Genomic DNA, 24,113 nt, shown 5'->3' with positions numbered 1-24,113 from the left:
TGTGTCAGTGTTGAATAAAGTCACTTCAGCGGGGCAGTAACTGCTCAAAATATTGTGTCCTTACACCTTAAATCTAAACTTACTCTAGTAAGTATTCAGCTATTAATTTCAAGATGAAAAATAATTTTACATTTTTTTGTACCATCCTGATCTTTAGATGGAAGTTTTGTCCCTCCCAAACACTTGTTATTTTACAAACATGCGTAATACTGGTAAAAATTCTGGAAAAGGGAAGATGGCCCACTCCTCTTCCCTAGCAGAATTTTGTTTTAGTATTTTCCCCGTGCATCTCTTCCATTTGAGAGTGGCAAGAGATCCATTCATCAAACATACTCTGTTTGATCCCTAGATAGCTCATGAAATCCTTACATAGGGCTTTAAGATTACTTTAAATTTCTCCCAAGCATTTTATATATACATATATATATATATATATGTATGTATAGATAAACATAATTTACAAAACATAAATTACTTTTGCATTGTCCCCCTCTCTGACCATTTTTGATGGAAGGAAGATTGCAAATACGAGCTACTTGGAGAAAATGGAATAAAGAACCACAGAGCTCTTGCTGTCTGTAATAAAATTAATTGTGAGCTCTATTTTGGTGAATTTGGGTGCCTGGGAAGTCAGCATACATTGTGCAGCAGAAGCAGGCACAAGGCTGCTCTGTCAAGGAGAACAAAGTTTTCTGCAAAAATGATCAGATGTTGGAGAATATATTTCCAGCAGTAATGCTTTTCACACATGAACTGCATGTTTTAGAGTTTTTTTCTGCTGATTAAGTGATACAGATCAATTATAATTATTTTGTGACGAAAGATACTCTTCCTAGTAAGTCAGTTTTCTAGTAGTTCAGTTTTTTTTGAGGATAGCTGATGCAGGTGTAGTGCGAGAGGTACCATCAGGACTCAGATCTCTGGTGCACTGTTTGCCTGCAGTGCTGTTGTCCTCTGGAGAATAAAAATGAGAAATTGAATGAAAACAATTACTTCTAGTATTTTAAATTACATTTAGCATTCTCTACCTGTGTCTCTTCTTGTGCTTATGTGAACACGCTTTCCCTCAAAAATGCACTTACCAATAAAGTGCATGTCAACAGTATGGGAAATTTATGTTCCATTCCTGCAAGTAAATACACGTACTGAGAACATATTTTCAGCTGTGCCCTGTAAACGACCTTGCTGGAGACTGTTCGTGCAATCCTACGCACCAGGAGCAGCTGTTCCACCCAACTGGCTGCTGCCAAGAAGGTGTAGTGGTCTCAAGTTTTGACAGGCAAGAAGTGAAATCCTAGGAAAATTAGTTCTTTTAAATTATTATTTAGGATATAACTAAATATCCATTGGTAGGAATCTTTAGTCGTCAACTTTTTACAGATTTTTGGAGTACTCTGTTTTTATGAACTACAGCCAAGTTATGTGGTTATCACTCTGCTTAAGGGCAGTCTGACTTCATGAACCTTCTAGACTTACCAGCCAGGTTGACACATCTCTTAGGTACTTCGCTGCCCTCATTGCAGAGACACTCCCAGGCAACTGGGTGAAAATTAGTTTTTCCATTATGTTTAAATACATCAGCAAGGTGACAACTAGAACAAGACGTTCAAATCTTTAACCAAACACAACTGAGAAACTGTGAAATAAAAAATATTATTTCTTTTGTCACAGTATTGTTACAACAGGCAATGCAGTCAGGAAACTATTTAATTTTGTCCTTTCCTCATGATGATTATGATAATTGCTTCTATTGGAACTTTGGAGAAGGTAAGGACTATCAGAATTTTTCTTGGAACTTCACTCTATGATACTGAGTAGGAGCAGTAATTCTTCCAATGTTACTTTTCAGAGAATAACTAATCAAAAATTAAAATGAAGGCAGGAGGGAAATAGAAAAATACAAACAAATCAAAAACTCAACCCAAATCACCAGACTTTACAGGATCCTAAAATTCAGTGGTGGCAAGGGGAGTTGCCTGGAGTCCATTGTGGACAATGTTACAAACATGTACTGGCTGAACGTACTATGTAGCCGCAGAAAAAAACCCAAGATGTTGGGATACATGTGGAACGAGATGAGGAGAAATACAGAAAATGAAACCAGGAGGTGTCAGCTGGGTGGTGCTTTCTTTTATGTGCTTGTTGCATGTCACACCTCGCTTCCAGAAAATTACCTCCAAAGGTGAGTTTTGAAGAAAGCTGCTACACACTATTTGGTATATGGAAAACTGCCCCCATTAAAATTTGAAAGGAGTGAAGTTTGAAACTTCTTGCTTGATTCAAGAAAGTTAACTTGCGGGACATCCAAAGAAGGCAAAGTGAAGTCCTTCTGTTTCGCTATGTCATACATTTCTCAGGTAAATTCAAAACCAATAAAAAGATTTTTCCCCTTCACACATCAATAAACTTACAATACCAGGAAAGTAATGAATTAGTTCTAAAAAGGAGCTGTGTTTTTTTTATGAATTAGAACAATAGCCAGTTGCATGTTTATGCAAACATACTTTGCAATAGAATTGGGATGTCAGCTGTCAGGGTAGGAAGGGGAGCTGTGGCCCCAGTGAGGAGGCAGGTGGTTGGTGTGGGGCTCGGGAGCGCCTGGCACTGCTCACTCTAAAACTGTGCCTCTCCTGGCTTACAGCAGCCAGGACTGAGGGCTCACACCCAAGCCACAAGCTACTCTTGCAGTTGTGACTTAAATATGCAGGTGATTTTCTTCTTTCTTTCTTGCTTCCCCATAGGGGAGGCAGACCACTCCCTACTGTAGCCCCTGGCACCTGGCCTCCAAAGCTGGGTTGCTTGCCAGCTCCAGTGGGAACAGTGCAGTGGCCGGGATGGAGAGTTTGCTAGCTGACTCAGGGCAAACATGATTAGTGGTCTTTGTAATTGCTTATAACCATTCTGTTTTCAACATGTGCTCAGACTGTCAGCTGACTGGTAAGTACATCCACAGCCAGAGAAACCCAAAGTGGGTTGGATAACAACATTCTTCCACCTGAAAGATCCTTTGCACCAGTATTTTTGCCTGCTTAGGCAATGGTTCCTGCTCTTTCATGAACTTGTCCACTAATTTTTTGACACTACATCCCACTAAGAGATCGCTGTTTCCACATCCACAGCAAATATCAGTGGAATATCCTCTCCACCCCAGTAACATCCTTACAGCAGGACCTTTCATCCACCCAACACACGATGGGCTTGAAAATCTTGTTACACATGATACAGGATGAAAGGTGGTGATGATACAGCACAACCAAAACTGTTTGATGTTTAAATTGCTGGCATCAAAGGGCACAAGGCCAGCATTAAAACATTTCTGAAGTAAGTGGGACAAGAAGCTGGGTGTATCAACCCATTCTCTGGTCATTATTTGACTATGAGGTAAACAGGTTTAATTGGGATGCAGAGGAAATGCAGAAAAGCAGTTTTACCTGGCTCAAAGCCTCACATTTGTGTATGGAAACCATAGCCACTAGAAGAAATAAATAAAAACAACTGCAGAATTAAGGTTTTATGCAGGCAGACAAGTAAAAAAAATCACTAAGCATGGTTTTCTTTAGAGCATCATATATCAAAGAGGGCATCAAATATTTATTCTTCTAATTTTATATACAGCCCTTAACTAGAGGCATTTTTCTTGTCTTTCCCTACTTTGCCAGAATCACACCGAGACAAAATAACCTATCTGCCTATATAGCTTTGGGTTAATTTTATCTCCCAAGTTTATCTGGAGAGGTTTGTCATAGATTCATGAATTCTTGAATTAGCAAAGGAAAATGTCCCCAACCTGCCCATAACGAAAACCAGTCTTTTAGGAAATGAAGCAAGTGATTTCTTCCTTCATTTCTACAAGGAGTAATCTCATTACAAATGATAGCGTGACAAATTAATGCTAATTATTTTGGCTGTCTTTTGTCAAAGTACATTATAATTTCTTTAATATATTTAGACACTATGATATATGTAGGTTTGCATTTATATGTATGCATGGTCTTTATCTATCGATAGGAAATGCAGGGCTATACTGAGAATAAAACAGAGCCATGCATGTGTTCTGATATTTTTGTAGAAATTGTTGTTTTCTCCAATAGTTAACTGTAATATATACAGAAAACATAGCAAGAACTTAATTGACTTGCCATTTTGTTAAAAAAAAAATTAGAATGATTATCTAATACACACAAACAATCCAAATGTTTAAAATAAAAGGAGAAAAGCATTGAAAATTAGTACTTTGGAAGGAAAATCTACTAATGGGTAATGTTATTTAAGGCTAGGCTACTGTACTGCTGTTAGAGATCTATCACTCAGCTCATACTGAGACATAAGAGCATCAGGCCAGAGAATACATCCTGTAGACTTCTGCTGAATTGAAATCCAGACCATTATCAGGGTGGCAAATGGTTTTGACCTGTTTTTCTTTTATATATTGTCTGTATTCTTTACACGTATGTTTGTAGTTTCTTATTGTAGCTTAGCTTCAGCATTTTCCTAGGCAGGAAGACAAAACAAATTCCAGGATCCCTATGCTATCTTGGTTGTCCTTAGAAACCAAGGTTGAAACCAGCTTTTTGAGACATATTTTTGTAAACAGGGCCTGGTCCCCACTGAAGGTGGGGAGAATTTAGAAGGTACTAGAACTGGGGGGATTACTTCACCAGGTCAGTTGCTAATTGCAGGGCTCTTGTCAGATACTCCAATTTACAAAATCTGTAAAAATTATACACCTGTCACACAGGGCATGCATCTTCAGTGTTCTCCACCGAACCAGCTGTGCACCTGAGGATCCTTCTATAAAGGTACCCCTTTTTATCACCCTAACTGTGTCTGGCTCATATTTTTAGGACCAGAGAAAAAAGCATCAATAGTACAACCACATTCTTGACACAGCCCTGGGACGAAGGGCCTGATGTGGCTGCTACTGCTTGGCACTGCACAGAGAAGTAACCAGACACACTTTGCTCCTTTCTATGCAATAGATATTGCAAGGTAAAAGTCAATAGTATGTGAATGGCCAGCAGTTCAAGGATACATCTCATAGTCCAGCAACACACTTCTGCACATAGGGTTATTTAAATGCATGAGGTTAAAATTGACATTCTGCACTTCAGTACTACATACATCACCCTACCGATCACCAATATCACCAAACAGCAAGGAAAAAAAAATATTGAGGCAAAAAACTAAAAAAAAAAAACCTAGAAGTTTACCAGAACAATACAGGAAACTGAAAGCTTTGATTAACTTTGATAACAGATCATCTCTAAGTGACCGCATGAAAACGTAGGGGAACTTTTCACTACACTTATTTCCGGATTTTACAATCTTTCCTCTTCCTCCAGGACAGACTGTTAAATTTTTAAAATTCCATACAGGTATTAACTAATATCAACTGGAATTATAAACAAATAGCTGAAGATGATTCTTCAGTGCACAGAATAAGTGGAGGTGCTGGTATCTCAGAGCTATCCTTAGCTAACCTACATGATTCCTGGGTGATCTTTGTCCTGTTTTCCAAAAGTTAATTAAAAAAATCTGCACGTTTATCTTCCAAGAAAGCTTCTTCTCAATGTTTTGAACAACTGTACTTTCTGTCACACTGTACCCACAGGATGATGTTATTTACATTCATTTTTGGTTTCATTTTTTCACTGATTTTGTAGCACTGTTTTGCTGGATTTTATCATCTGTACCATTCCAGTGCTTGGAATGTTGTTAAGAAAGGACCAGCACAGTTGCTTATGTAATATACTAATATGACACATTTGGGTATAAAGGCATGCAAAATTCACATGAACATGAAAAGGTCTGCCTGTGCTCCTCCATTGTGGCAAGTGGTATGCAGAAACTTTCCCTCTTCCCATGCACAATAAGAACTGATAGGCACCTGTAGCACCTACCTAAGTGAAAGTCATAGGCCAGGCCTGAAAACTGCAGGATTATGGAGAATTTACGTCAATTTTCCAGCTTAAAACCAGATACACAGATTTAAAAATATTAATGACTTTTGATAAGAGACTTTAAATATCAGAGCTCAAGTCAGATTCAGTCTTGCTACATTATTGTCTTTTTTTAGATGCAAATTTAAGCAGTGGGTTGGTTTCTTTTATTTTATATCTATAATTGTTTTTCACAAAAAGGGAAAAATGAGAATTTTATATGAAGGAACCATCTTTTATGAGAAATGAAATTTATTAGCTATGACCACTATATAGGTTATGCTTACATGAAAAGAAAGATAAGGCTTGATGTACAAGCCCCCTGCACATAAGGCCATCATACATCTGAAAACATTAGGAATCATCAGGCTTGTTTTTAAGAAAGCAGACTTTTGGAGCAGTGATTTTGAAGTTCTCAGTCATCCAGGGAATATTTGCCACTATCAGAATAGAACTACCCATCTTTTTAGAAGGTGTCACATCAAACTGTACAGTAGACAGATCCTAATATCTCCATCCTAAATCAACAGCAGTTGTATTTGTCAGGAGTAACCACTGAGCTGTGAATAGACTTATTTTTATAAGCATAACAGATTTAACTCTTGTCACCTTTAATTAATCCCAGATACAAAAGCTCTTTAAGTACATCGTATTTACTGTGACTTACCTCGCATCTGTAAACTAAGTGAAAAACCCTAGAAAAATACAAATTGTGCTTAAAATGGTTTGAAGTTGAGAAAGTGTATGGCAATGAACTAATCTGGGAAGCCAAATGTATGCAGGTTTAAAACAATTCCTTTTCCATAACAAGCAATAGAGGAGAACTTTCTGTCCAAGTTGCTAATGGAGACAATTTAAAATATTCCTTTCTTACAGTAACAGCAGTGGAAACTACTTAGCTCTTTTCATTTCCCACGGGATGAATATTGACTGAGTAATTACAGCTATAATCTCTTCAGTCTCTTTACAAAAGTTTTCTGCAGAATTATGTCATTAAAACAGAGCTTACTGTATGTAACATGCCTATAATTCAATTGTGCTTAATGACTCCGACCTACTTAATTTTACCCATTTTCCTTTGTATTTGGAATTCCATGAATGCTTTGTTATAGAAGTTTATGAAATAGATGACAAACTGAACATAAAATTTTCATTTATCTATATATAAAGGTACTGACTTAATGGTATAACCACAGGAAACATCCAGATGCCTATGAAGAATCAAAAACCTTTTAGAGAAAAAAAACCCTATTTTTAAATTTAAATTCTATGTCTTAAGCACTGTGAAAAAGTGTATTTTTAAAATCTGTGTCTGAAGCATATTTGCTCCTCGCTGCCCTCCCTCCAAACAAATGAACCAATTTTATACATATTTACAATATTTAATAAAGATGTCCAAACCAGTGAAAGTTTTCATATAAATGTTTCAGCACTTAAAATTAAGGAGAAGCATTTAATTTGCTCTCAGCTCAGACAGTAAAATTAAATGGAAACATAATAGCCTTCTGCAGAAAGAAAGCATTAAATGACTTCTCTCTGTGGGGAAAGGCAGTATCTCAATATGATTAACAAACCCAACTTTAATTCAAGCAGTTACTAACTCTACTAATTTAAATGCTTATATGTTTGCTGCCTGACTGATAAATAATCAGCTTCTTTTGGATTCTGCATTAGTATGTTTAACCAAATCCTTGAAAGTTATTCGATAAAGTTTTCTATAAATTCTTTGGCTACATACATTAAGGAAGTTAAATACACGTGAAATCTACCAACTAAAAGTACCTGAAAAATAGTACACATTTACAGATTATACATGGATCAGAGTGCAAATAGCATGAGAGAATTGCTGTCAAGGACTAAGTTACTTACAACATCCATTTTTACATCCCAAACAGAAGGCTGTGGACAAAAAAAATTGCAATTCTTAGATTTAGAAATCTCTTTGAAGAGCTTCTTGATCACCTAAAAATGCCTCAAACTGAACCACTGCTTCATGTATTAATGTTATCACTTTTAATTATAACCTGCAGTATCTGCCTCCTCTTTTTTTTCTTTTGAAGAATATAGAAGTTCAGAAACTGCTCATATAAAGAACAGAAATACTGGTTGTATTCCCATATGGAATTATAACGACTTTAGATTCTTTTATGTCTTCTGAAGATATTTTTGTAAGCAAAATATGAAAGCAGAAATCCATGTCAGTCCTCCAAAAGAGCTTTGGGTTATAGTGATTTTGTGAAAATGTTTAATTTTCTTCTTGCAGCATTTCTTCTATTTCTTTATCCCAGTTTTCATCACGCTTTTCTGATTCTGTCACCACCTCATACTCTTGAAGCTCTTGTTGTAATTCCTTTTCCCAATCAGCAGTTTCTTCTAAAAGAGACAAATGTTGTGTAAGAATTTAACAGATAATATTGTACGTTTTGTATTTTATATAAAACTAGATGTATTGGCACTGAATCTCTCTTATATCCCCTAAACTTTATGGGCTATTCCCCTTGGAAACAAAAGTAACTTCAGAAATTTCACCTTCCTGTTGATCACAAATAGGAATTAATTAATATGCAATATAATTCCTATATGCATACTATAATAAAGATATAAACGGCAAATACACAGCCAAGTCATTATGAGTGCCCCTTTGCAAGATAATTTTCTGCAGTCTTTCACTCTACTTTCAACTGAATCTCCCTTTGCAATTTTAAATTCCCATAAAAAATAAAGTTTGTAAAAGTGTGGTGATACTTTTATGGAAAAAAGAAACCAAGATCAAATACCGTGGCTAGTTTAAAACAAAAAAGGTACTCTCCTCACTAACATTTGTAGCTAGGCAAGCTCACTTAATCAGGGTTAAAGGTAATCATATTTCATACTTCAGGGCAAAAAATTAGTCAGAAGGCATTCCTGTGTTGTTAATCTCTATTTTAATTAGCTCTGCCTATCATAGGCAAGAGTGTGGGGGAGGAGAGGAGTGTTTGATGTGTTACACGTTGGCTGGTACTTCAGCCTGGATAGGAAGGTACGCAATTCCAGAGTCCAAATCAGCTCAGGCCAGCTGAGAAGTCTCTGAACAAATAACACATTGATGATCTATTGAAGCACTTTCATCAAAGAACTAGATGCAAGACAATCCAAAGCACATTCTAAGAAAATTCTGTAAATTTTGTGATAAGCATCTACATATACAAGTGTTGTCAAAGTAAATTATCTCTGGCCAGAGTTAGATCATCACAGACTGTTTTTATGCTCTTTACACTGACAGTAGTTCTTCTGAATTATTTTAATTAATAAGCTCCACTTAATTTCTTATCATCATTCTCAAACAATTTGTTAAATTTTAAGTGTTCCAAATGCCTATAAACCTTTATAGGCAGAGGCCTCTTCAAGCTCATAGTCTGGTGCAAAAGTTGCCTTTTTAGCTGGTGCCAAAAAAAGAAAACAGAGCCTTTCAAATACTGTACTTTACCTACAAGGATGTCAATTAAAGAAAACAATTCATATACAGAAGAACCTATGAAAGAGAAAGGAGGAGATAAAAAGAAAAAAATACCCCACACTCACTTTCATCAAAGAGTGACCTAAAACTCTTAGGTTCTTTGGATTTAAACCCCTCACAGTTGACATTCTGTGTAAGATGTGGTTTGACCATGGCGAAAATTATAATTGATTTCTGCAATATCTCATTAAAGCTTGTTTCATACACTTTTGAAAAAATGTTCACACATCTACTGTACTAAATTGAATTACAACTTTTATTTTCTTTTAAATCAACCTATCTCAGAACTGCTCTATGTAAGAAACAGAGGTAATAGCAGCTTTACCTTCTACTTCTGAAGTCTCTTTCTTTTTGTCTAGCACTAGTTGCTCCATTTCTTTTCTTAGATCTTCTTGATTCAGATTACAGGTATCAAAAGCATCACTCACAAATTCTGATACACCTGGACTTGTGGAAATCTCTTCCTCATCCTGCAACAAGACACTTCAGTACAAACTTATCCAGACAGGGTAAAAAAAGTCACCAATAGGTAGTTTCACTCATGTGACTGCTTTTAACTAGAATTGGCAAACACAAGCACATTACTCTCGCAACTGTATTTCTTTACTGGCTACTTTTCCTTACAAGCATGTTTGTACAAACAAAAATGTTAGATAGCTGTACTGAAAATGATTTGGTTTACATTCTAGGCTTTTTGTGTTCTCTTAACAACTTTAATTCTGACTTTGTAATCTTCAGAAACAATAATAAACTCCTGAATAGTTTAGAACAGGACCTAACATTAAAAATTTGACCACAATTCAGTAACATCAAAGTAAGATTAAGAGAGGACTGTTCTTTGGAAATCTTTGCCCGCTGCATATTATTGGCAAGTGAATGCACAGCTCTGCTTTTGCCAAGAGTGTTCTCTGGCACCAGTTTTACAATCCAGAAATAAACAAAGGTCATTTTGTGTCTAAGGTAAAGGCTTTTGCAGTACCAAGCAAAAGTGAAATAGAACAGTGTTGCTATTGCAATGCAACATTTAGATTCCTTATACTTCAGCCTAACAACTGCTTGAAGAGTTTGACAGCACATGGCACACAAATATACTTTTATGAAGGTACTGCTCATGTCTCAATGCAATGCTAACCTTCTACACCACATGTTTTGGAAATTTCACTCTTGACAGTAAAATCACATCATAATGTGGAGGACACTAAGGAAAACATTCTTCAGACTAATTACTGTCTCTGCTACTGAAAATGAGTTTCAAGATTACATGCTGAAAATTAATATCACAGCAAAACAGCAGCAGGTTAGGACTGTCAGATACTATATTACTATGGTTTCATAGCAGAACTTACTCAAAAAGATGCATAATTACTTATTAAGGAACAGCTTCACATACTAAGTCCCAGATAAAATATAACAACATTTTTACCTCTTGTGATTTTATTTGAGGCTTTATTGTAACAGGCGGTGTTTTTGGCCGTACTGTTTCTATCAAGGGAAAAAAAAAGTAGATAACATTTAAATATATAAAAATCTAATTTAATTTGCATAGCTGTTACGTGTACAAGGAAATACTGTATTTTAAGGAACCCTTGTGGTTAAAGGCTGAATTTAGCCACAGGTGAACCATTTTCAAAAGCAAAGTGAAACAATTTTCTATTCTTAATTAAGACAAATTTAGCAAGCCATTTCATCATTATGGCTCCAAACTTAATAGACAGGATCCCTCTGACCCTCAAAATGCCATCCCAAGATCTTTAAAGTTACAAATGCATAAACTTAAAAACTTTTAAGTTCAAAACTTAAACTCATGAAATCCAGTCAGTGTCTATCAGAGAAGTTGTCAAACTCCTCTGGCTGGGTTCTACTGCTGACACAGGTGCCAATTAGCTCTTGGGCAGACAGATTGCACACATACTATGCACACCCCTAAGAGCACATGGGACATGTTCTGCAGCCTTACCTTTCACACAGGCAAAAGAAATCACTGAGAAACAAACCCTATAAGCTGGTCTCAATTTCCTAAGAAAACCTGGTGTGTATTCTGTATTTAGAGCATGGTGCTAGGAAGACAATGATTGTTTACAAGCAAGGTTAGATCTTTTCCCTGGCAGGTAAAGGAACATCCCAGTTTTTTCCCTTGTGCAACGCTCAGGGGAGAAAAGTTACAATGAAGAGCCAGGTGGCTGCAAGAACAGTTAACATTCAGGAGAGGCTGTGGTAGTGGTCAAGTGCTTGCTTAGCAGCTCTCTTCTTAAACATGCAAAGCAGCTCTGAGCTTGCAGCTCTGCTTTCTACAGGGTGCCCAGCTGGATCCTTCCTGCTAACTCAACAATTTCTGATTCTTTGTGTTTAGTTTTTAAAATTAAGGTCAGTTTTAATTAAAATCATTCCCTAATTGGTACCTGTCCCTGCTTTTATAGCTCACCTACTCAATGCCCACTGCTCTGTCCCATCCTCTCTCTTTCTTCCACTTTCCTATCTCCAGAGGATTTCTCACTGCACCCAACACTGCAGCCAAAGAGGCTCCAGCATTCCCTGCTTGGGGAAGCTGTAGGACATGGCAGTAACTGTTTGCTGCCTCAGACCCTACCTGCTGCTCTCCTGCAGATGGGACACAGCTGCTCTGCCCTGGGCCATGCCCCCATCAGGTGTGACTGACATACCATTAGCATCATTCTGGACTACTGGCCTGGCATCATCTCCTCCACTGCAGTGTGCTCTCATCCCAAGGTGATTTATTCCCTAACTACAGAGCTACTAATACCTAGAGAAGGGCTAGAACTTGGCATTTTCTTATAGATCTTATATAACCTCTACACCAGAATGTTCAATTTCTTCCATTTGTCTCTTTTCCTTTCCCATCAACCACGCTTATTTAACTTTCTGAAAATAGCAGCTAAGGAGGAGACACAGAAATGGAAGGCTAACAATTCTATTTTATAGACACTCAGCTTTAAGAAGAAACCCTGAACATTATGAAGAACTACCAACAGGCAATTACTTCCAGTTTTAGCCTCCAATTAGGGAATCCAACTTTCAAAAAGGTTAAACCAAAAATAACATGTATGATTCAGAGCTTCCCAAATCTATGCAATTTCTGAGTCAAACAAAACATGCATTTACTACAGTCTGGTGCATGTATCTTTGCCATTACAGAACATGCAGTCATTAGGAACTCTATCTGCCATATCACACACTGGTGGTTTGAACTGTAGAAGAGCTGCAACAGACCAAAAGACAATGTAGTTTTTTGGGTTTTTTTAAATGAAGTTATGTTTTGCTTTAGTCACAATGGGAATCTTACTAGAATCCAGCAACTTTCACTTTGACTGAATGGTACTTTCCAAGGGTTTGGATGACTCAAACATAATATTTTTGTTGTTCAATAGGATCAGATGCAGTCTCTCCTGTAAAGCAGAGACACTTCAGTTAAAACAGCCATAGTTTTGGGACAGTAAACAACTGTCCTGAACAAAAGCAGTGGGAATTGGTGTCTCTTGGTCTACAGTATATTGTGGAGTCACCTGTTCTGTCAGCATTGCTTGGATGACAATGCTGACAGGACAGGCTACTATAGAATCTACTCAGAGAAAACTATTTTTTCCACTCTACATGGGGACCTTGGCCTAGGCTGACACAGGTATACTCCAAACAAAACCTATGAGAAGCAAGAGACAAACTGACAACAAAAGCACATAGAATTACAAAGTTGGGCTTCCATATTGCCTATCTGTAGCCTCCCCTTCACCCCAAAGCTCTGCTCCTTGGCTGGGCAGCTAAGGCCTGACTGAGTAACCTCAGTTCAGACTGTGCAGAAGATTGCTTAAGCTGTGCAAAAGACCTGTGAAAAAGTCTGTAAAAAGAATAAGAAAGGTGATTCAAGAGGAAAAATACCTATATGGAAAGATATTATATTAAAAGAGGAAGAAAAAGAAGTTAACTTGGCAGCAATCACCTGACTGGAAGTCAGGCCAGCAGTGTCAACAGGACATAAGTATTACTGGACTTCATGGATGACAATTCATTGATATTGGGGATATGAGAACCATTCCAAGGTGCAGAAAAGACTTTCTCCTTCTGTCCAGTGCCTACCCAGCCTGCCAGGATCCTTCAGGCGTCCTACCAGGGTGGGGAGTGTACCTAGGCTAGGCTAAGATTTAATGAGCTACTGGTTATCTTTTGTGTTTCTGACAGTAACTGCTTTATACTCTTTAAGCCACAGATATTCCTGCTTGCAGAATCTGTTAACATGTAAAGAGGTCCAGTGGTTTGTAAGAGGGTCAGTAAGAATCACCTGTAGAACCTGATCAATGTAACTGAAGACACCTTTGTTGAAGCAGCTTTTTCATTTCAAGGTTGAATCCCAGGCAGCCTCCTGGTACCCATTTTTTCTGTTTCTACAATACATTATGGGCCTTTGCACACCCTGCACTCCACCACCACAGTAGTTCTACCCCTGTATCACTCACTAACTTCTGTTTGGCATGAAAGGGATGAGCAAAACCCAAGAGCAATCCATATGCCAGCTGCCTGGGTTGGCTAGTACCTGTTGTCTGATCAAGTGAACCAAAGTTATCTCCTACTTTCTGACAAGTCAAAAATCACACCTAAGACCTAATGGTCATGAGCTGTCCTAAGCCAAGTACAACATTTCTCCTTTTGAGACTTCCACTCTTCTGACAAAGCTGGCTGAAACTGGAAAACAGCTTAAAAGCACCAGGAGCCTCCTCTTCCCCAGCCTACACAAAGACATCAAGTATGGTGAGAGAAGCATTGATTTAACAGGCAATCCAGGATAAAAATGTGACGGCACCTGATGTATACAGTGAACATTTGCTGATGCCTAAAGATTTTTAGCATTTTTAAATATATTTGTAGCTTTGCACATTTTTAATAAACAGCTGTATAGTTTCTAGCACTTTCTCACACTTTAGAACAGTAGTCACCCTTTCTCACATATTATGCCACATTCTTGAAATTCTGTTTGGTCAGGAAAAAGAGTTTCTAACAAGGACATCCTGTTTTGCACTAGCACCTGGGCTGAACTAATAAAATAGTTGTAGATATAACACCATATAGGGCTAAGAATCCTTGGAGGGGCTCCTGTAGAGCAGATCCAAGGGTGGGTTACAGGGTAACTGTTCTCCTACTGGATGTACTTGCTAGACATGCTAATTAATTAAACTTATAAAAATTGTGAAAATTTGATGCTGCACATGCATATAGGTACTATATGTGCAACTGAAAGCTTTCATTAAAAGACTGCTTTTTATGTTATCAATTTTAATATTTGAAAATTTTTTCTTCCGATTTTAGACAACAGCGTTACAGTAACTGAATGAACTGTGCTAAAACAAATGTTTCCCATACCTTTCAGTTCACTATCCTCTTCTTTGCCTTTGCCCTCCTCCTTTCCTGCTGCTTGCTGTTGAGCTGCAAGTGCTGTGAGTTGTGCAGACTGTTTAATTAGGGACACCCTGTAGAAATAATTTCTCCAGAACACCTCCTCCTTTACACTAGAGAGAACAAACAGATTTTGATTATTACATTTGGAATATGGTTCCTTTCACCATCTAGCAGTGAAATAAAATTAAATATGCAGACAGGAGAAATAGACATAGATGATATTTAAGTAAAATCTTAAAAAAAATTTGTGACATTAACACATTTTAAAAAGTTCATCATTTTACAAGTTCCTGATCTCTTACAAGACATTTGCAATTGACTTGAACCTACAATAGTAATGTTGTAAGTCTAGAAAAAGCTTAAAAACACACAACAATACATGGTATGGAAAAATATTATCCTGTTCCATCTCTCCTGACAAATTACGTAAACAAACCCAACAAGCCAAACGACCCTGTTCTATAATTGTATAGAAAACTATATAATACTATAATTGAGGCAAAAAACTAATAATTGTCTACATCAAACTATAATTGTCAACATCTTCCCTAGGCAGGTGGAACTGGAACATCTGTGGTGGCAGAAGCCAATCCTAGATTGCAGCAGTACTATTTCACTATCTGCACATCCACAGAACCTACATTAACCAGAAACTGCCATCTTGGACATGACTAACTCTGGTAAGTGGCAGACTATGCCCTACCTCAGGTAACATTTCCTTCTGAAATTCCTCCAGCAAGAAAGACAAGACCCTGCTTTAACCCACAGGCAACAGAAGGCAGAAATGGCAAGATCTGTGGGGAGGAACTTGTGTAAGCTGAGAAAGAATGAAGTTACCCTCACACCTTTTCAGGCAAACAGCGACCAAGACTAAAAACAGGTGAAAAAAATATTAAGCAATGTGGTAGAAAAAGCAAGGATAGCATGACCAGAGGCTGAAGACAGCATCAGAGATTATGGGCAGATCCTCAGAAATGACAACAGAGAAGAAGGTAAACAGAAAGAGGAGCTGGGAAGGTTTATAAAAGGAGGAGATTTAAGACAGAAAACGTCAAGGAAAGATTTTCTTTCTGTTTCCATCCTTAGACAAGGAGACTAATGTTGGGAACTCCCACTTAAATAGAAAGCTGAGTTGTGAAATAAGCATTAGGAACAGAGTCTGGGACTGGACAAGGAATAACAGCTCTGGAATAAAGCTCTGCAAAATAGAACTTTTTCAATTTCCTATCCAAATCCAGTTTTTCTTGCTTGCATTGCTGCTTTTTTGTGACAACATTCTATTACTATTTCTCCAGGGGTGGTTTCTGACTATCTGTAATCACCTTTTTGGGATGTCAGTTACACCAACAGATCTGAACATTTTGATTGTTGCCTTTACCTTTCTTTCGAGAAAAAAAAAATCATAAAATTTAGCACACTGGACATGGTAATAATGAGGACATCTCCCATGCTTCTTAAGTCAACAGTTCCTTATTGTTCTGTCTCACAGATACACTTTTTTCTTACCTCAAATTACTAAACTGCAATGCATGTGCAATACTGCATGTGTTAGACACTGGCATAAAAATACATGTACACATTGGAAGAACATAAAGAACTGAAGGAAGCGAAAGGAACAAAGAGTAATTTATGAGTATTTACAGACATATTAAAAGCATGATGGTACAGTTACCAGAAGAAATTACTTACTGTTTGGGAACAAGGTCAAATCTCATCCTGTTGAGAAGCTCATCTTCTTGTAACATGACCAGTGCAACAGGGTACATTTGATCAAAGTCAAAATGAAACTGCACACCTGCTGGAGGATCCCGCAGAAAATTCCGTTTATCCTTTGAAGAACATATTTATGGCCATTAAATGATATCAGAAAAAGGACACCACATTTCATACACAAGAGCAGCAAAGCAATCTGTAATGCCTTTATAAAAATAACAACTATATTGAGAAACTGCTTGGGTTAAAGTTGAAACTGATAGCTGATAAAGCTATTTACTCTCGCACATGATTGGTGTGGTGACAGACATATTGAAAGTGTCTTGAAAACACATAATTTAATAAACTTACTTAAAAAAACCAGTAGTTTAAATTTCTCCACGAGAAAAATTCAAATCTTACAGGAAATTAAACACTTACTGCTGATAAAGCCAGTATTTGTTGTTGAATTGTCTCTTCTTCATTGCTGTCTACCCAGGGAGGCACTGCTGCTTCTGGTATTGAAAGGAGGAAGTTAATTGCATGTATATTACTTGAAAAAAACCCACTCCAAATAACAGACCTTACATAAGGTAACAGTGTCACAAAATTTAGCAGAGTTACACCAGTAGGCCAAGTCATTGTGTCTTTTTCCTAAACTAAGTCCATGGCATAAGAGATAAACCCTAGGAATAGATCTTTGCTTATCAAAAGTAAAAAAAAAATAAAACAAAACAACAACTAAATAGTTGCTGAACTCTGTAATTGTAAAAATAAATCTGTGAGGATTTCTTTGCAGCATGCACGAGTCAGAATTTCATGCCTCTTAGTTTAGCTACTGAAGTAGTGCTGTATAACTGGTTAAGTTGCCTTCAGACAGTATTTCCAGATCCACTTAAAATATGTAAACTTTGTCTAAATTAAGTTTGCAAAGTAACCTAGACCCAGAAGACACCAATTCTTTAACAATGGAGAAAAATGTTATAAATTTGTTATGAATTACAACCTGTTATACACTGAGTAAGCCTACTCCAGTTCAGCTGCTTTATACAGTTACGCAGATGCTTTCAAATAATTCTTTGGGCTGTACAGAGAGGAAAATAAACTATTGCAGATGTACAGATATTTATCAATCTCTTCACTGTCAATGCAAATCAGCCTACAGAGACAATCTGATGCATTTGTAGAAGATTACAAATTCTTGTGCCCTTAAACTATTAACACTTATTTGCCTGTGCAGCTCATAACAGCAAGATCTTTCACCCACATGGATCCACATCAGATGTTGATGCTTCTTTCAGTCAGGCCATCTGTCACTCCTCCTTTGGCCAATCTAGCTACCTATTTTCATGAAGCTTTTAGAAATGTATTAGGAAAATACCAAGTTTACTAACAGACAAAAAGACAGAAATACAGACAACACAATCCCGTAAACAATCTTGCAAGAAGAAACCAGACTAACATACTAACTAAAAACACCATGAAAATTTTTATCACAATCCATTTAAAACCAGCTCATTTTAAAGATTAACAGAGTCACTGCATACTCAAACTGTCAGAAATTATTGCATTCAGGTAACACATTAATAAAGATAAAAGTCAATGATGAAAAACAATGTGAGAAAACAACTTTGCTAGCATGGTGATCTTTGAGTTTATTTCACAAAGCAGAATTTGGTTAAAAAGCAAATCTAAACCAACTACACAATGTAACATTAACCTCACTTAAAAATATAATCTTCCTATTCCATCACATGCATTAAGTTCTGTTATAGCGTATTTTATTAAATTGTGTTTTGATAGATTAGTTTTAGGTATAGCTCAATTATCCAGCTTTCAGCAATTTTTCACTTATGTGATGTTAGATATCATCAAAAAAAGCATACATTACCTGATTTTTTGGTTTGCTGCTCCTGGACAAATTTCTTCTGTTCCTTCTGAAAATCTCCAATAATTGTCTAAAACAAAAATTAGAGAACCACAGTTAAAAAAAAAATTAAAATTCACTCTTCTTGTTTTATGTTCAGTCAGAAAGTGCTTTCAAATACAGTGCATATTCTTATATCCGTGATGGCCCTTCCTGTTAGTTAAAGGTGTCTCATGTCAATCATACACTTCCTTTTACTGAAACATTTGATTTTCCATTTAAAACTATTGTGCATGCTTTCAAAATTATATTTATAGTTTTATCAAGTTCAGAGAACAAGGAAAAAAAGAAGGAAAATCTTAGCTGATCATTTGAACATGAGCATATCCACTTACTGTCTCACTGTATGAAACACAGCCAACGCAGACTGTTTAGACTTACTTAAACATGTTTTTAAAGCACTAACACTTAGAGGTAGCCTTGGCCTTACAGAAGTTTCAAGTTGACTAAGAAATATATCCGTGGCAAGAAACTGGACTTTCAAAATTTTAAAGTTGCATTTCAGAACACCTGCTTAGCTGAAACAAAATAACTTCTCCACTTATGTTGTTGACAAATTTTCATGAAAAAAATATTTAGAAATATTCTATATCTAATTTAGAATTTAAAACATGGAGAATGGTCTCAGAATTTGGTATGCCATAATCTAGAACTAAGAATGCAAACGTTCTGTAGTTGAAAGCAGAGACAAAAAAGATGAAGCTAGAAATAAATACTTAAACCACTCACAAAAACACAACTTTCATGCGTGAGGTCTATGGATTAACAAGTTGCCAAAATGCACAGAAGTCTTCAAGCTAAATCCTGATCAATCCCTTGCTTTTTTGTTTCCTTCAGTGACCCAGTATTTCAGTTTAAGATTACTATCAGTGACAGAACTATAGTAGTGTCAGTTATACAAACAGATTATTGTGGTTCCTTCTGGTTTAAAATTAAGTTAATTTTTTTCTACTTATGGAATAAAACAATTTATATGATATAAGAAGAAAGCTTTATGATGGTACAGGTATAATCTTGTTTCTCCTGTATATAATACTGATTAATCGAAACAGGGAATTCATATTACTCTAAAACATTTACAGAAAAAAGAAAATTGTATTTTTGGCATAAAATATGCTGCAGGTACTTAGCTACAATTACTTAGGAGCATTATTATTAGGGTATTAAATTAACAAATAACCTTGTTACTTCATTTTTCCCCTTTGATGTAGATCAAAATTACATTAGACTCTGATATTACTGTAGAAGGAAATAGATCTCCACTATTATTATATAGACAAGTATCTATAAAATCTGAAGCCAAAATGTAAAATGTGATCACCCTGAAAACTAATTATATCAAGAAATAGAATTCTGTTGTATTAAAAAAATAAACAGGCAATGCTGTAGTTCCCCAGAAGGGCTGTCTGAGAGACAGGAGCAGGAAAAGGGGTTTGCCTGTGTCAGACACTCCTGGATGCACAGTCCTACTACTGCTGGGATGGTTTGGACCAGTTCCCGTTCCCTTTCCCTTCCCTTCCCAGACACAACAGCAAACACAGAACACTTCATGGCAGTTATTGCTGCCTTTTTCTTTTTTTCTTTTCCTTCTGCCAGGTTTGTGGCTTAAAGCACTGGAAGAACACTTGCTGGCACAAGTTAAGCAACTGGAGCTGACAGACAGGAACAGAGAGGGCAAGAACTATGGGGCAGGGTCAGGGTGGGAAAACATCAGCACACTAACAAGGTGTTTCATTAGCTCACTGGCTCTTGTGGAGCTCTACCTGTATACCCCTAGGGTCCTAGGATACAATATGTACAATGCCAAGCTAATTTTGACTTCTGCCTTTAAGATGCAAGCTACCTCATTCCTTTTTCCAACTAAATAAGCTGTGGGGCAAAAAGAAACCAGTCCAGACATCTTGGGACAGACATTCCCCAACTGCCTGTCTCAAATTCTTCCAGCCCTTCCACCTACATCAGCATTTTTCATATTTTCTTCTGGTATTTCTCCAGTCTATCAACATCCTGAGGGAACTGAACAAACACGGGTGCAGCACTGAGAAATGCAGGGTGACCATTTTTTGGAAACTCTACCATGTATAAACGTTTCAGTCACATCATTCATCATGACAAGAGATGCACAGTATCTCTTGAAAGACATAATATCTAAAGACAGTTTAAAGAAATGTTATCAAATGCCAGATTTGACACATGTTGTAACAATGGTAAGCAAACACATCTTTCAGAGTGTCTAGAAATAAATTACCTTATCGATGATACTGTCAATTTTTCCTTCTTCTACAGACTTCTTTATTGTCTGTGCTGTTTCAGCAACAGACTCAGATATCTTTTTTGTAGCAGCAGAGGCAAAATTGAAGAGGTAACCTTTCACAGACAAAAAAAACCAAAGACCTGAGAATAGATTTCTTTACATCCAGTTCTCTTTCTACATTTATTTTATCTTCTCTTTAGATGTTTGGATACTTATTGAAAGTTTCTTTCAAAATAACTTAACCCAGCTTCTAGCCTACAAAAAACTCCTAAAATTCTGTTTATCTTTTCTAGTTTATATTCTTTCATGATGATGATTATCACAACTTTCTGTAAATCAAATATTTATACACAAACCTTATTTACTAAATCAAACATTGTTAATCGTCCTTAAAATACTCCTTTCCAATGAGTTTTCTGATGCAATGTGTCTTTCCTGATTTCATAGAAGTATTTTGGAGACAATAAAGTGACTTAACCACAGTATTAAAACAGAATTATATATTTTTAGGAAAATCAACATGCACTTAAGACTTTATTAAGTCTTATAACCTGAGGCAGCAAATCCATCAAAAATTTCAGGCAGCTAACACCTCCCTTAAAAGCCTTAGCATAGAAGCTTGCTCTTGCTAATCTGTTTTGCATTGTCTTCCTCTCTTTAGGAAGAGAAAAGCACTATGGCCCTGTTCACTCATTTTTCTGAGCCATATTTTCTGAAAATATTCAGTGTCAGAACAGCAATGAAGACTATTCTCAAAGACTCACATTCTTTGTATTAGCGGTGCTGAAGCAAAGAGAGGTGGCAGAGAAAGAACTACATACACATAGCACGGCCATCTGCACTGTATTATTCTATTTTAATTAAGGAGAACAAACTTGCAAGAAGCAAGATGTTTATCATAAACTCTCAGAAACATCAAGTACCAGGTTATAGACAAGTGATTTTAAGACACTGGTACTATTTCTCAGATAGCAGGATGTCACAAGCACTTATTTGTATCGGAATGGCTGCATTCCGACTGCAGTACCTCAGCTCCAGTACACACATTGTGTCAGTGCCATAGTAAATAAAACACTTGCAGAGGGATCTAGATAGATTGGAACATCTGGGCAAACATCAGTGGCATGAAATTTAACAAGAATAAATGCTGGGATGAATATATATTGAGAGAGGAGTGTCTGGAGAGCAGCCCTGCAGAAAAGGATCTGGGGGTGCTGCTTGGTAGCCAGCTCAACAGAAGTCACATATTTTAGTTATTCCAGAAAATCAACTTTGACTTTTTTACAGGGGGTTGTCAAAAAAGTCAACCAAACAACAAAAAGAAAATCCCCAAACCAAACAAACCCCACCAAAACCCAGCTCTTCTGTTTCAAACAAAAGACCACCCTCCTTCTCAAGAACTCTCAAAAAATCCAGTTTTCCTATGGGCTAGAAATGTAAAAAATAATCTTATAAAAAGATTATAAATAATCTTAAAAAAAAAAAAAAAAAGTTCATTTAATACACAGTTGTTAGCCAATGGTAGAATGAGTTATTTTGGAACACTGACGTCACCTTTTGGAAAGCTGACTATTCTCTGTGGTAGATAAAATGTTCTTTTGTAATGATATCACCAAATCAATACCAAAATACGCAGAGGTCTAGCCAAGCCTTAAGACAATTTTTTATATGTAACTTTTGCTTACTAGGCACAGAATGGTGGTAACCAAGCATCCTTCAAGTACTTACTAGCATCTTTTATACCTGCTATCAGGCTTTATAACCCACCCCATGATTCAGGTATTAAAAAAAAAGGGTAAGTTCTACATTTTAGACATAGACACATACAATATTCCCCTTATGAGAGCAGAGGAAGCAGCAACCTACTGGACTGCTTCCTACCAGCTTTTATTGGTTGTTTCATGTATCCCTGGAACCTCTCCTATATGCAATTGTTTTAGGTGCAAAATGTGCAGAGGCATTTGGTGTCTGGTGACATTCTGGCCTTATTGCACAAAGTGGTTTTGGCCAGTCCTGGAACCATGCTGAAGAACAAAATGCTTTTTACTTCCAATAAGGGCAAATATTCTTTTGAACTAAGGTACTTATAAAACTGCAGAAGGGGTGGTACTTAGCCTTAGAAAAATAGAATTTGTGATGGAAAACAACTTTCAAATGACTAAGAAACCCATACAGCGTATGCCTGTATTAAGAATACAAGTATCTAGCAATACTTCTATTATTAGTTCATGTTGGCAAAACACTCATAATTTAATGGCATGATAATGAACAAAAATAATGTCTATAAGGCTTCGGTTTTACCAGTAAAATTCTTTATCTGCCAAGACATTCTTTTTACACAGGTTGCTGGCCATGCAGAGGTTTCTAGGATTATGTGTTAAAACAGCAAGAAAGCCTTTCCACCACAATCTATTCTGGTGTCATAGCCAATGGACCCATTGACCACTAAACCAAATTTTCATTTACAGGGCAAGTTATGGATGGATCTTTATACAGATAATAGTCAATACTTTTTCTTCCCCTGAAACTCAAAGTCCTTTTTCCTACCTGAGCAATCAGAGCAATTTGCAGAATAGAACAATCAGAGTCGGCAGCAGGTTAGTATCAATTTACCACAGCTAGACAGATTTTCAACCAAACTACACAGACTAAACTGCTGCAGTTCTGCTTGCCCAAGATAATGCACAGTAAAGAACTAGCTCAGATATAGCAAATTACAGCTTTCCCCATCCCTGGCAGCGTTCAAGGCCAGGCTGGATGGGGCTTTAAGCCTGGTCTAACAAAAGGTGCCCCTGCCCCTGGCAGGGGGGGTTGGAATGAGATTACCTTCAAGGTCCTTTCCAACCCAAACCATTCTGTGATTCTAAGACTGAAGACACGCTCAACAAAAATCATAAAACCCCATTATTTTCCTATGAAAAAACCCACAAACGCCCACGGTGCAATCCACGTAGCCGGATCTATTCCGTCTACACACAGACCTCCTCCCGTAGTGCCAACAGAGCAGATACTTAAAAGCTGCTCCTTTAAAAACAGCTCTGAAAGAGCCGATAAGGCACTTTGCAGCCTTGTTTCCTTAGCTCATATTTGAAAGCCGGCAGCCCCGACACACTCACTGCCGAATCCCTTGGCCTGGCTGAGCAGCGCCTCCGAGTCCAGCTCGCCCTGCTCCTGCTCCTGCTCCTGCCCGGCCGGCCCTGCCTCCTCCTCCTCCTCACGCTCCTGCTCCTGCTCCGCGGGGCCGCTCCTCCTGCGGGCGGGCAGCAGCTGCTCCTCGCCCGCCCGCTCCAGCCCCAGCCAGCTGCCCAGGCCGCGCAACATGGCTCAGGGGCGGCGGCGGCGCTCGGGCCCTGCCGGCGGGGCTGCGGGACGGCGGGCGGCCGCTGCGCGCTTCCGCGTGCG

At 37.5% G+C, this 24,113-nt stretch overlaps 1 protein-coding gene across 1 annotated transcript; it reads right to left on the bottom strand.

Moving 5' to 3' along the window:
* Positions 1-6,173: 6,173 nt before the first annotated feature.
* SYAP1 (synapse associated protein 1) lies at positions 6,174-24,102 on the bottom strand. Its single transcript, XM_041399703.1, has 9 exons — positions 23,828-24,102; positions 20,706-20,824; positions 18,422-18,488; positions 16,972-17,045; positions 16,528-16,667; positions 14,803-14,948; positions 10,859-10,917; positions 9,761-9,905; positions 6,174-8,312 (listed from the first exon to the last, which is right to left on the bottom strand). The coding sequence occupies exons 1-9, from the start codon at positions 24,030-24,032 to the stop codon at positions 8,185-8,187; spliced, it is 1,083 nt and encodes a 360-aa protein (XP_041255637.1). The 5' UTR covers positions 24,033-24,102; the 3' UTR covers positions 6,174-8,184.
* Between the last annotated feature and the right edge of the window lie 11 nt (positions 24,103-24,113).

Source organism: Onychostruthus taczanowskii, unplaced genomic scaffold (genome assembly GCF_017590055.1).
Source record: "Onychostruthus taczanowskii isolate IOZ18803 unplaced genomic scaffold, ASM1759005v1 scaffold17, whole genome shotgun sequence".
NCBI classification, from domain to species: Eukaryota; Metazoa; Chordata; class Aves; order Passeriformes; family Passeridae; genus Onychostruthus; species Onychostruthus taczanowskii.
The sequence above is the reverse complement of the archived record's forward strand: the minus strand, read 5'-3'. Positions and strand labels throughout refer to the sequence as shown.

Bases quoted from the DNA above. Each gene is read 5' to 3' on its own strand.
- SYAP1 (XM_041399703.1), bottom strand. From the start codon at position 24,032: ATGTTGCGCGGCCTGGGCAGCTGGCTGGGGCTGGAGCGGGCGGGCGAG. The intron at 17,046-18,421 runs GTAATGTATGCT...TTTCAATACCAG, and splicing joins GCAGCAAACCAAAAAATCAG to AAGCAGCAGTGCCTCCCTGG. The intron at 10,918-14,802 runs GTATGGGAAACA...TTCCCTTGATAG, and splicing joins AGAGGATAGTGAACTGAAAG to AAACAGTACGGCCAAAAACA.